Source organism: Anomaloglossus baeobatrachus, chromosome 12 (assembly GCF_048569485.1).
Source record: "Anomaloglossus baeobatrachus isolate aAnoBae1 chromosome 12, aAnoBae1.hap1, whole genome shotgun sequence".
NCBI classification, from domain to species: Eukaryota; Metazoa; Chordata; class Amphibia; order Anura; family Aromobatidae; genus Anomaloglossus; species Anomaloglossus baeobatrachus.
The window spans coordinates 96,421,691-96,435,892 of NC_134364.1; the positions used below are offsets into that span (position 1 = coordinate 96,421,691).

The window sequence follows — 14,202 nt, forward strand, 5'->3', positions numbered from 1 at the left end:
GGGCGACACAAATTGGCGTCACGAACAGGATTGACCCCATCCACTTACCGGTGGAAGTGCGCCTTGTGCCGTCTGTCAGCGGCGTCCCTCTGAGGAAAAATCCCGAAGTCCGCCATTTTAGGCGCCAAAAACAACAGCTTGGCGCCTTCTTCACCTCTTTCAGAAGGATAATAGTCGATCAGGAATGGTCGGAACTTCGTGACAAAGAAATCATGGTGATGACTTGTCACCAAATTCACAGATCTCCATCAGATTGATCATCTGTGGGATGTGCTGGAAAAACAGTCCGGTCCCAGGCGGCACACAGAGCTACTGTGGCGCCCTGGACAAGCCAGGACGTCACAGGTACTGAAACAACACACCCCACACCCCGGTTAGGCACATCAGTCACACACGCAAATCCTTGTTGCCTCCCTCCAGGGGCTGATGTCCACACCAGGTGGGGTGGAGCCAGGCGGTTGGCCCAACCCACCGAGGAGTTCACAGTCCTGGAGGCAGGAAAGGACAGAGTTGAGTTAGGGAGAGTGAAGTGGAATGAGGGAAGTGGTAGTTGAGGAGCAGACTGACTGTGTCCAGGTACGTGGCCCGGGCGCATACAGCAAGGTTGGCAGACGGTGGTGACCGTCTGCAGGAGAGGCCAATTGACGCATAACCGTAAGGACCGGGGACGGGCGTTGGCCCGCCGGTACCGAACCGGGGAGCGAAGAGAAGCCAGCACCATTCGGCAGGGCCTACGGCGGGGGTCCGCGGGATACACTGCTGGGGAGCGGGATACCGGTGGGAAGCCATCGGGGCCGAAAACTACCGTGCCGTCCGTCTGTGCTGCCGCCGCGACCCTGCACCTCGCCAAACCACGTCATCCACTTTCCAGTCACCATCACCGGGCCCCGGGACCACCAAAAACCCCCTACCCACGGAGGGGAGAGAAACATCTTGGCTGCTCCCTGTCATCGCTCACGGGATCCCCGTCCAGAGCAGCAGTGGTGTCCCAACCTCACCACAACCGTGGGTGGCATCACGGACTGACTTCCCAAACCCCCAAAACTATTCCCCTTTCACTCACGGGCGAGGAGCGCCGCTCGAGTCCCCGGATCCGGCCCACCGCTCGAGCCACCGAGCAGCAGCAGCAGCCGGACCCGAGCCGCGAGCGCGGTCGAGCAGCGCACCCCCCGCCCGCGACACTACTTTAATGTAATGGATCTTCATGCCCGATGCCATAGACCTTAAATATTGTCCATACCACAAACAGTCCCTCACAATATTACACAGCTGAGGCTTTGTTATGGCTGATTGCTGAGTGTATATACAGTGCCTACAAGTAGTATTCAACCCCCTGCAGATTTAGCAGGTTTGATAAGATGCAAATAAGTTAGAGCCTGCAAACTTCAAACAAGAGCAGGATTTATTAACAGATGCATAAATCTTACAAACCAACAAGTTATGTTGCTCAGTTAAATTTTTCAACCCCTAGGTTTAATATTTTGTGGAATAACCCTTGTTTGCAATTACAGCTAATAATCGTCTTTTATAAGACCTGATCAGGCCGGCACAGGTCTCTGGAGTTATCTTGGCCCACTCCTCCATGCAGATCTTCTCCAAGTTATCTAGGTTCTTTGGGTGTCTCATGTGGACTTTAATCTTGAGCTCCTTCCACAAGTTTTCAATTGGGTTAAGGTCAGGAGACTGACTAGGCCACTGCAACACCTTGATTTTTTCCCTCTTGAACCAGGCCTTGGTTTTCTTGGCTGTGTGCTTTGGGTCGTTGTCTTGTTGGAAGATGAAATGACGACCCATCTTAAGATCCTTGATGGAGGAGCGGAGATTCTTGGCCAAAATCTCCAGGTAGGCCGTGCTATCCATCTTCCCATGGATGCGGACCAGATGGCCAGGCCCCTTAGCTGAGAAACAGCCCCACAGCATGATGCTGCCACCACCATGCTTGACTGTAGGGATGGTATTATTGGGGTTGTATGCAGTGCCATCCAGTCTCCAAACGTCACGTGTGTGGTTGGCACCAAAGATCTCGATCTTGGTCTCATCAAACCAGAGAACCTTCAACCAGTTTGTCTCAGAGTCCTCCAAGTGATCATGAGCAAAACTGTAGACGAGCCTTGACATGACGCTTTGAAAGTAAAGGTACCTTACGGGCTCGTCTGGAACGGAGACCATTGCGGTGGAGTACGTTACTTATGGTATTGACTGAAACCAATGTCCCCACTGCCATGAGATCTTCCCGGAGCTCCTTCCTTGTTGTCCTTGGGTTAGCCTTGACTCTTCGGACAAGCCTGGCCTCGGCACGGGAGGAAATTTTCAAAGCCTGTCCAGGCCGTGGAAGGCTAACAGTAGTTCCATAAGCCTTCCACTTCCGGATGATGCTCCCAACAGTGGAGACAGGTAGGGCCAACTCCTTGGAAAGGGTTTTGTACCCCTTGCCAGCCTTGTGACCCTCCACGATCTTGTCTCTGATGGCCTTGGAATGCTCCTTTGTCTTTCCCATGTTGACCAAGTATGAGTGCTGTTCACAAGTTTGGGGAGGGTCTTAATTAGTCAGAAAAGGCTGGAAAAAGAGATAATTAATCCAAACATGTGAAGCTCATTGTTCTTTGTGCCTAAAATACTTCTTAATACTTTGGGGGAACCAAACAGAATTCTTGTGGTTTGAGGGGTTGAATAATAAATGACCCTCTGAATAAACTTTTCACAATTTAAAAAAAAAAAAAAAAAAAGAAATAACATTCTTTTTTGCTGCAGTGCATTTCACACTTCCAGGCTGATCTACAGTCCAAATGTCACAATGCCAAGTTAATTCCGAATGTGTAAACCTGCTAAATCTGCAGGGGGTTGAAGACTACTTGTAGGCACTGTACAGTACATAGTTAGGTCCAGAAATATTTGGACAGTGACACAATTTTCGCGAGTTGGGCTCTGCATGCCACCACATTGGATTTGAAATGAAACCTCTACAACAGAATTCAAGTGCAGATTGTAACGTTTAATTTGAAGGTTTGAACAAAAATATCTGATAGAAATTGTAGGAATTGTACACATTTCTTTACAAACACTCCACATTTTAGGAGGTCAAAAGTAATTGGACAAATAAACCAAACCCAAACAAAATATTTTTATTTTCAATATTTTGTTGCGAATCCTTTGGAGGCAATCACTGCCTTAAGTCTGGAACCCATGGACATCACCAAACGCTGGGTTTCCTCCTTCTTAATGCTTTGCCAGGCCTTTACAGCCGCAGCCTTCAGGTCTTGCTTGTTTGTGGGTTTTTCCGTCTTAAGTCTGGATTTGAGCAAGTGAAATGCATGCTCAATTGGGTTAAGATCTGGTGATTGACTTGGCCATTGCAGAATGTTCCACTTTTTTGCACTCATGAACTCCTGGGTAGCTTTGGCTGTATGCTTGGGGTCATTGTCCATCTGTACTATGAAGCGCCGTCCGATCAACTTTGCGGCATTTGGCTGAATCTGGGCTGAAAGTATATCCCGGTACACTTCAGAATTCATCCGGCTACTCTTGTCTGCTGTTATGTCATCAATAAACACAAGTGACCCAGTGCCATTGAAAGCCATGCATGCCCATGCCATCATGTTGCCTCCACCATGTTTTACAGAGGATGTGGTGTGCCTCGGATCATGTGCCGTTCCCTTTCTTCTCCAAACTTTTTTCTTCCCATCATTCTGGTACAGGTTGATCTTTGTCTCATCTTTCCATAGAATACTTTTCCAGAACTGAGCTGGCTTCATGAGGTGTTTTTCAGCAAATTTAACTCTGGCCTGTCTATTTTTGGAATTGATGAATGGTTTGCATCTAGATGTGAACCCTTTGTATTTACTTTCATGGAGTCTTCTCTTTACTGTTGACTTAGAGACAGATACACCTACTTCACTGAGAGTGTTCTGGACTTCAGTTGATGTTGTGAACGGGTTCTTCTTCACCAAAGAAAGTATGCCGCGATCATCCACCACTGTTGTCATCCGTGGACGCCCAGGCCTTTTTGAGTTCCCAAGCTCACCAGTCAATTCCTTTTTTCTCAGAATGTACCCGACTGTTGATTTTGCTACTCCAAGCATGTCTGCTCTGATGGATTTTTTCTTTTTTTTCAGCCTCAGGATGTTCTGCTTCACCTCAATTGAGAGTTCCTTAGACCGCATGTTGTCTGGTCACAGCAACAGCTTTCAAATGCAAAACCACACACCTGTAAATCAACCCTAGACCTTTTAACTACTTCATTGATTACAGGTTAACGAGGGAGACGCCTTCAGAGTTAATTGCAGCCCTTAGAGTCCCTTGTCCAATTACTTTTGGTCCCTTGAAAAAGAGGAGGCTATGCATTACAGAGCTATGATTCCTAAACTCTTTCTCCGATTTGGATGTGAAAACTCTCATATTGCAGCTGGGAGTGTGCACTTTCAGCCCATATTATATATATAATTGTATTTCTGAACATGTTTTTGTAAACAGCTAAAATAACAAAACTTGTGTCACTGTCCAAATATTTCTGGCCCTGACTGTATATAATGTATTATGTTTGTACACGCACCTTGGGGCACTACGCTCAATTCTGCCCTCAGTAAAAATTAAAAAAAGCTCTGCACAAAGTACAGCACACATGAGACTAGTAAAATAAATAATATTATCATCTTCACTAATGATATCTCACACACAATAGTGATACCAGTATTACTCATAGTAGTACCAGTATCAAACACTAGTACCGCTATCACACATAGCAGTACTACTGTATATGATAGCAGTAATACTATCACACACAGTAGTACTGCTATCACACACAGTAGTACCGCTATCACACACAGTAGTACCGCTATCACACACAGTAGTACCGCTATCACACACAGCAGTACTGCTATCACACACAGCAGGACCGCTATCACACACAGTAGTACCGCTATCACACACAGTAGTACCGCTATCACACACAGTAGTACCGCTATCACACACAGTAGTACTGCTATCACACACAGTAGAACCGCTATCACACACAGTAGAACCGCTATCACACACAGTAGAACCGCTATCACAGACAGTAGTACCGCTATCACACACAGTAGTACTGCTATCACACACAGTAGTACTGCTATCACACACAGTAGTGCTGCTATCACAAACAGTAGTAGTGCTATCACACACAGTAGTACTGCTATTACACACAGAAGGACCGCTATCACACACAGTAGTACCGCTATCACACACTGTAGTACTGCTATCACACACAGTATTAGTGCTATCACATACAGTAGTACTGCTATTACACACAGTAGTACTATCACATACAGTAGTACCGCTATCACACACAGTAGAACCGTAATCACACACAGTAGAACCGCTATCACAGACAGCAGGACCGCTATCACACACAGTAGTACTGCTATCACACACAGTAGTAGTGCTATCACACACACAATAGAATCGCTATCACAGACAGTAGTACCACTATCACACACAGCAGTATTGCTATGACACAAAGTAGCATCGCTATCACACACAACAGTACCGCTATCATACACAGCAGTACCGCTATCACACACAATAGCACCACTATCATACTTAACAGTACCACTATCACACACAGTAGTACCGCTATCTCACAGTAGTATTGCTATCACGCATAACAATACCACTATCACACACAGTAGTACCGCTATCACACATAACAGTACCACTATCACACACAGTAGTACCGCTATCACACAGTAGTATTGCTATCACACACACTAGTACCGCTATCACACAGTAGTATTGCTATCACACACAGTAGTACCACTATCACACACAGTAGCACCGCTTTCACACACAGTAGTACTGCTATCACAGACAGTAGTAGTGCTATCACACACAGTAGTACCGCTATCACACACAGTAGTAGTGCTATCACACACAGTAGTACTGCTATCACACACAGTAGTAGTGCTATCACACACAGTAGTAGTGCTATCACACACAGTAGTACTCCTGTCACACACAGTAGTAGTGCTATCACACACAGTAGTACTGCTATCACACACAGTAGTACCGCTATCATACACAGTAGTAGTGCTATCACACACAGTAGTACTGCTATCACACACAGTAGTACCGCTATCACACACAGTAGTACCGCTATCACACACAGTAGTACCGCTATCACACACAGTAGTACTCCTATCACACACAGTAGTACTCCTATCACACACAGTAGTACTGCTATCACACACAGTAGTAGTGCTATCACACACAGTAGTACCGCTATCACACACAGTAGTACTCCTATCACACACAGTAGTACTGCTATCACACACAGTAGTACTGCTATCACACACAGTAGTACTGCTATTACACACAGTCGTACCGCTATCACACACAGTAGTACCGCTATCACACACAGTAGCACCGCTATCACACACAGTAGTACTGCTATCACAGACAGTAGTACCGCTATCACACACAGTAGTACTGCTATCACAGACAGTAGTACCGCTATCACACACAGTAGTACTGCTATCACACACAGTAGTACCGCTAATCACACACAGTAGCACCGCTTTCACACACAGTAGTACTGCTATCACAAACAGTAGTAGTGCTATCACACACAGTAGTACTGCTATCACAGACAGTAGTAGTGCTATCACACACAGTAGTACCGCTATCACACACAGTAGTACTCCTATCACACACAGTAGTACTGCTATCACACACAGTAGTAGTGCCATCACACCCAGTAGTACCGCTATCACACCCAGTAGTACCGCTATCACACACAGTAGTACTGCTATCACACACAGTAGTACTCCTTTCACACACAGTAGTACTGCTATCACACACAGTAGTACTGCTATCACACACAGTAGTACTCCTATCACACACAGTAGTACTCCTATCACACACAGTAGTACTGCTATCACACACAGTAGTACCGCTATCACACACAGCAGGACCGCTATCACACACAGTAGTACCGCTATCACACACTGTAGTACTGTTATCACACACAGTATTAGTGCTATCACATACAGTAGTACTGCTATCACACACAGTATTAGTACTATCACACACAGTAGTACTGCTATCACACACAGTAGTACCGCTATCACACACAGTAGTACCGCTATCACACACAGTAGAACCGCTATCACAGACAGTAGTACCACTATCACACACAGCAGGACCGCTATCACACACAGCAGGACCGCTATCTCACACAGTAGTACTGCTATCACACACAGTAGTACCGCTATCACACACAGTAGTACTGCTATCACACACAGTAGTACTGCTAGCACACACAGTAGTACCGCTATCACACACAGTAGTACTGCTATCACACACTGTAGTACTGCTATCACACACAGTAGTACTGCTATCGCACACAGTAGAACCGGTATCACACACAGTAGAACCGCTATCACAGACAGTAGTACCGCTATCACACACAGCAGGACCGCTATCACACACAGTAGTACCGCTATCACACACAGCAGGACCGCTATCACAGACAGTAGTACCGCTATCACACACAGCAGGACCGCTATCACACACAGCAGGACCGCTATCACACACAGTAGTACTGCTATCACACACAGTAGTGCTGCTATCACACACAGTAGTACTGCTATCACACACAGTAGTACTGCTATCACACACAGTAGTACCGCTATCATACACAGTAGTACTCCTATCACACACAGTAGTACTACTATCACACACAGTAGTACTGCTATCACACACAGTAGTACCGCTATCACACACAGTAATAGTGCTATCACACACAGTAGTACTCCTATCACACACAGTAGTTCCGCTATCACACACAGTAGTACCGCTGTCACACACAGTAGTACTGCTATCACACACAGTACTAATGCTATCACACACATTAGTAATACTATCACACACAGTAGTACCGCTATCACACACAGTAGTAGTGCTATCACACACAGTAGTACTGCTATCACACACAGTAGTAGTGCTATCACACACAGTAGTAGTGCTATCACACACAGTAGCACTGCTATCACACACAGTAGTACCGCTATCACACACAGTAGTACTCCTTTGACACACAGTAGTACTGCTATCACACACAGTAGTACTGCTATCACACACAGTAGTACTGCCATCACACCCAGTAGTACCGCTATCACACCCAGTAGTACCGCTATCACACACAGTAGTACCGCTGTCACACACAGTAGTACTCCTTTCACACACAGTAGTACTGCTATCACACACAGTAGTACTGCTATCACACACAGTAGTACTCCTATCACACACAGTAGTACTCCTATCACACACAGTAGTACTCCTATCACACACAGTAGTACTCCTATCACACACAGTAGTACTGCTATCACACACAGTAGTACTGCTATCACACACAGTAGTACTGCTATCACACACAGTAGTACCGCTATCACACACAGCAGGACCGCTATCACACACAGTAGTACCGCTATCACACACTGTAGTACCGTTATCACACACAGTATTAGTGCTATCACATACAGTAGTACTGCTATCACACACAGTAGTAGTACTATCACACACAGTAGTACCGCTATCACACACAGTAGTACTGCTATCACACACAGTAGTACCGCTATCACACACAGTAGTACCGCTATCACACACAGTAGTACTGCTATCACACACAGTAGTACCGCTATCACACACAGTAGTACTGCTATCACACACAGTAGTACTGCTAGCACACACAGTAGTACCGCTATCACATAGTAGAACCACTATCACACGCAGTAGTACCGCTATCACACACAGTAGTACTGCTATCGCACACAGTAGAACCGGTATCACACACAGTAGAACCGCTATCACAGACAGTAGTACCGCTATCACACACAGCAGGACCGCTATCACACACAGTAGAACCGCTATCACAGACAGTAGTACCGCTATCACACACAGCAGGACCGCTATCACACACAGTAGTACTGCTATCACACAGTAGTACTGCTATCACACACAGTAGTGCTGCTATCACACACAGTAGTATTGCTATCACACACAGTAGTGCTGCTATCACACACAGTAGTACCGCTATCACACACATTAGTACTACTATCACACACAGTAGTACCGCTATCACACACAGTAGTACCGCTATCACACACAGTAATAGTGCTATCACACACAGTAGTACTCCTATCACACACAGTAGTTCCGCTATCACACACAGTAGTACCGCTATCACACACAGTAGTACTGCTATCACACACAGTACTAATGCTATCACACACATTAGTAATACTATCACACACAGTAGTACTGCTATCACACACAGTAGTAGTGCTATCACACACAGTAGTAGTGCTATCACACACAGTAGTAGTGCTATCACACACAGTAGTAGTGCTATCACACACAGTAGTACCGCTATCCCACACAGTAGTAGTGCTATCACACACAGTAGTACTGCTATCACACACAGTAGTACTCCTATCACACACAGTAGTACTGCTATCACACACAGTAGTACCGCTATCACACACAGTAGTACCGCTATCACACACAGTAGTACCGCTATCACACACAGTAGCATCGCTTTCACACACAGTAGTACCGCTATCACACACAGTAGTACCGCTATCACACACAGTAGCATCACTATCACACACAGTAGTACCGCTATCACACACAGTAGCATCGCTTTCACACACAGTAGTACTGCTATCACACACAGTAGTACCACTATCACACAGAGTAGTACCGCTATCACACACAGTAGTACTGCTATCACATACAGTAGTACTGCTATCGCACACAGTAGAACCGGTATCACACACAGTAGAACCGCTATCACAGACAGTAGTACCGCTATCACACACAGCAGGACCGCTATCACACACAGTAGAACCGCTATCACAGACAGTAGTACCGCTATCACACACAGCAGGACCGCTATCACACACAGTAGTACTGCTATCACACACAGTAGTACCGCTATCACACACAGTAGTAGTACTATCACACACAGTAGCACCGCTATCACACACAGTAGTAGTACTATCACACACAGTAGCACCGCTATCACACACAGTAGTAGTACTATCACACACAGTAGCACCGCTATCACACACAGTAGTAGTACTATCCCACACAGTAGTAGTACTATCACACACAGTAGCACCGCTATCACACACAGTAGTAGTACTATCACACACAGTAGCACCGCTATCACACACAGTAGTAGTACTATCACACACAGTAGCACCGCTATCACACACAGTAGTAGTACTATCACACACAGTAGCACCGCTATCACACACAGTAGTAGTACTATCACACACAGTAGTACCGCTATCACACACAGTAGTACCGCTATCACACACAAAAAACAGAAAAGTAGAATTTCTTGATTCCAGCTCACCACTTAGTGATGGAAGTCCTTGAGGATGGTGTACGGACAGGTGTAGGCCACGACACTAGGAACAGTAAAAATAGGGTCCAGCAGCGACATCCATTGTAGAGAACAATTTTTTTTATTTAAACTATGTTAAAATACATTAAAACACAGACGAGTTTCAGAACTGCTTCCTTGCTCACAGTCCATCTCCTATAGCATATGTGTCTCATATAAAAATACAAAGGGCGGGTAGTTTTCTGCCTGTCCTATGCTATAGGAGATGGACTGTGAGCAAGGAAGCAGTTCTGAAACGCGTCTGTTCGTGTTTTAATGTATTTTAACATAGTTTAAATTAAAAAAATTGTTATCTTCAATGGATGTCGCTGCTGGACCCTATTTTTTCTGCCATCACACACAGCAGTACCACTATCACACACAGGAGTACTGTTATCACACACAGAAGTACCACCATCACACACAGCAGTACCACCATTACACAGCACTACAACCATCACACACAGAAGTACCACTATCACACACAGGAGTACTGTTATCACACACAGAAGTACCACCATCACACACAGCAGTACCACCATTACACAGCACTACAGCCATCACCACCATTACACAGCACTACAACCATCACACACAGCAGTACAACTATCACACACAGAAGTACCACCATCACACACAGAAGTACCACTATCACACACAGGAGTACTGTTATCACACACAGAAGTACCACCATCACACACAGCAGTACCACCATTACACAGCACTACAGCCATCACACACAGCAGTACCACCATTACACAGCACTACAACCATCACACACAGTAGTACAACTATCACACACAGGAGTACTGTTATCACACACAGAAGTACCACCATCACACACAGCAGTACCACTATTACACAGCACTACAACCATCACACACAGCAGTACCACTATCACACACAGCAGTACCGCTATCACACCAGTAGATTCCACCGCTAATACAATGTAACATGCGGGAGGTTAGAGCGGTTCTCACAGTGAAATCCAACCGTGGTTGTGGGATAAACACATTTATAACAGGAAAATGAATACAATACACATAAAATCATAGTAATAACATTAGGCTAGTTAAAGGGATACTGCCAATTAAAGATTCACCTATGTTCACTATGGTACAATTAAGTTCTATGGTTTCGCCTGGGATAAATCTCTAACATCAGATTGATTAAGGCGCACTGTGACTTTAAAATGTACTTTTTGTTGTTTTTTTGGGGAGTTTTACACCAAAATAAACAGTATAAACTATCACCAATAACATTCTATATTTATGTCTCCCTCTAGTGGCGACACGTCGCAATTGCATGCCTCACAATTTTGCAGCCATTTTTCCATTTGTTGAATGCAAAGCAGCAACTTTGCAAGAAAAAGGAGAAGGAGCAGCGTGGAAAGTAAGGTTGTTATTAACCATAGAATCACATTGGAGCTGCATGCACAAAACGGTGAGTGGATGAAATGGTAAAATAACTTTTTTCAACCGGATCAGATCCATAAGTGATCGGTGACAGATTGGATCCCTCCCAATCAAAACTTCTAACGAATCCTTAAAAGGGCCACTACGGGATAAATAGAGGGCGGAGGCCAAGATTTTCAGATTTGTTTCCTTTAATACAAAAGTCAGATGAGTAAACGAGACAAACTCCAAAAAATAGAACTTTTTTACCATGATTGAAAGACTTCACACATAAAGGGGTCCTCCGCTTTTAGGCCACAGTATTGCTGTCAGTTTGGTAATTACGTCCGTATTTTGCTTGCTGTCAGTGAATGGAAAAGGTTAAAAACTCATCCTCAAGACTACGTCCTGCCTACCCAGCTGAAGGTTTGCTACATTGTATCAGTCCTTTTTTCGGAGTTGCCAATCACCCAGTCACTGACAGCAAGCAGTGATCTTGCCAAATTCTAAAGCAAGAGATGAAAAATAGACTATTACTTAATAGTAATTAGTTTAAGGGGGTTCATTTGCGTAAAACCGTAGGACCCTTTTTAAAAACGCACACTATTCAGAATGGATTATAAGACAAGGTGACGGCATTCACAATACCGCACGCTTATAGACAGAGGACATGTTTAAATTACGGAAGGGGCTTTAAATATGCCCCCCCTCCTATAGACGTGCAGCTTCGTATAACAGTAATAACAAAAATAAAACTTGTTAACATAATATTTGCATATCAAGGCGAGACCGCCATGGAGCGGTGACATCCGCATTGTCCATTGGGCAGCAAAGGGTTAAGCCATGCCACATGCAGGCAGATCAGTTGGTGCTGGGGGCCCACCCATGCTTGTTCCTAGTGATTCAACAGCGTCTCCAGGTTCCCGGGGGTCTCCTTTAGTTGACATCCTCAGACCACCATCCGTAGACACATGAACCGGTCGTGCTTAGTTTGTCTGGCTCAGGAGCAACTGCTAAGGCGTCTGCGTAGCAGAGTGACCGGCTTCGTCTTCTCGTCCTCCTGGTCGCTTTCACACTGCCTCTGAAAGGGTTAACGTTAGAATTAGGTTTTAAGCATTGATCCCCAAAAAAGACTTACACCTTCTGTACGAGACCCAAACCTTCCTATGTCTTGTTGAGAGAAAGAGTAACACTCCCATTTCCTGTGGAGAGACAAAAATCCACCCCATGGTTCCAGTGTTGAGAGAAAGACCCACCCATGCTTCCAGTAGAGAGACAACGACCCACCCATGCTTTCAGTAGAGAGAGACAACGACCCACCCATGCTTTCAGTAGAGAGACAACGACCCACCCATGCTTTCAGTAGAGAGAGACAAAGACCCATCCCCGCTTCCAGTAGAGAGACAATGACCCACCCATGCTTCCAGTAGAGAGACAACGACCCACCCATGCTTTCAGCAGAGAGAGGTAAAGACCCATCCTCGCTTCCAGTAGAAAGAAAAAGACCGACCCCTGCTTCCAGTAAAGCGACAAACATCCACCCTTGCTTCCAGTAGAGAGACAAAGGCCCACCCATGCTTCTAGTAGAGACAAAGACCCGCCCCTTCTTCCATTATAGAGACAAAGACCCACCCCTGCTTCCGGTAGAGAGACAAAGACCCACCCCTGCTTCCAGTAAAGAGACAAAGACCCACCCCTCCTTCCAGTAGAGTGACAAAGACCTACTCATGTTTCCAGTAGAGCGATAAAGACCCACCCCTGCTTCCGGTAGAGAGACAAAGGCCCACCCATGCTTCTAGTAGAGACAAAGACCCACCCCTGCTTCCAGTAGAGTGACAAAGACTTACCCCTGCTTCCGGTAGAGAGACAAAGACCCACCCCTGCTTCCGGTAGAGAGACAAAGACCTAACCATGCTTCCAGTAAAGAGAAAAAGACCCACCCCTCCTTCCAGTAAAGAGACAATGACCCATCCACGTTTCCAGTAGTGACAAAGACCCACCCCCGCTTCAAGTTGAGAGGTAAAGACCCATCCATGCTTCCAGTAGAGAGACAAAGACCCACCCATGCTTCCAGTAGAGAGACAAAGACCCACCCCTGCTTCCAGTAGCGACAAAGACCCACCCCCGCTTACAGTAGAGTGACAAAGACCCACCCCGCTTCCCGCTTCTGGGAGAGAGACAATGACCCACCCCCACTTCCAGTAAAGTGCCAAAGACCTGCCCCCATTTCGTATAGCGAGACAGGGATCTGTCCCCCTTCCTGTAAAGGAAACAAAGACCTGACCCACTTCTGTAGAGAGACAGAGACCAGGCCACGAATCTTGTAGAGACAAAGGCCCACCCCACTCCCTGTAGAGAGACAAAGACCCACCCAAAGACCTGCCT

At 45.8% G+C, this 14,202-nt stretch overlaps 1 protein-coding gene across 6 annotated transcripts in view; it reads right to left on the reverse strand.

Annotated features, from left to right (window-relative positions):
- Positions 1 to 12,011: 12,011 nt before the first annotated feature.
- Positions 12,012 to 14,202, reverse strand: part of LOC142257997 (death-associated protein kinase 2-like) — a 72,364-nt gene continuing 70,173 nt past the window's right edge. For all 6 annotated transcript variants that reach the window (XM_075330366.1, XM_075330360.1, XM_075330363.1 and 3 more), the window contains one exon: positions 12,012 to 12,898. In XM_075330366.1, the coding sequence (XP_075186481.1) occupies positions 12,818 to 12,898 (81 nt within the window). In that variant the 3' untranslated portion in view covers positions 12,012 to 12,817. The remainder of the gene's footprint in view (positions 12,899 to 14,202) is intronic.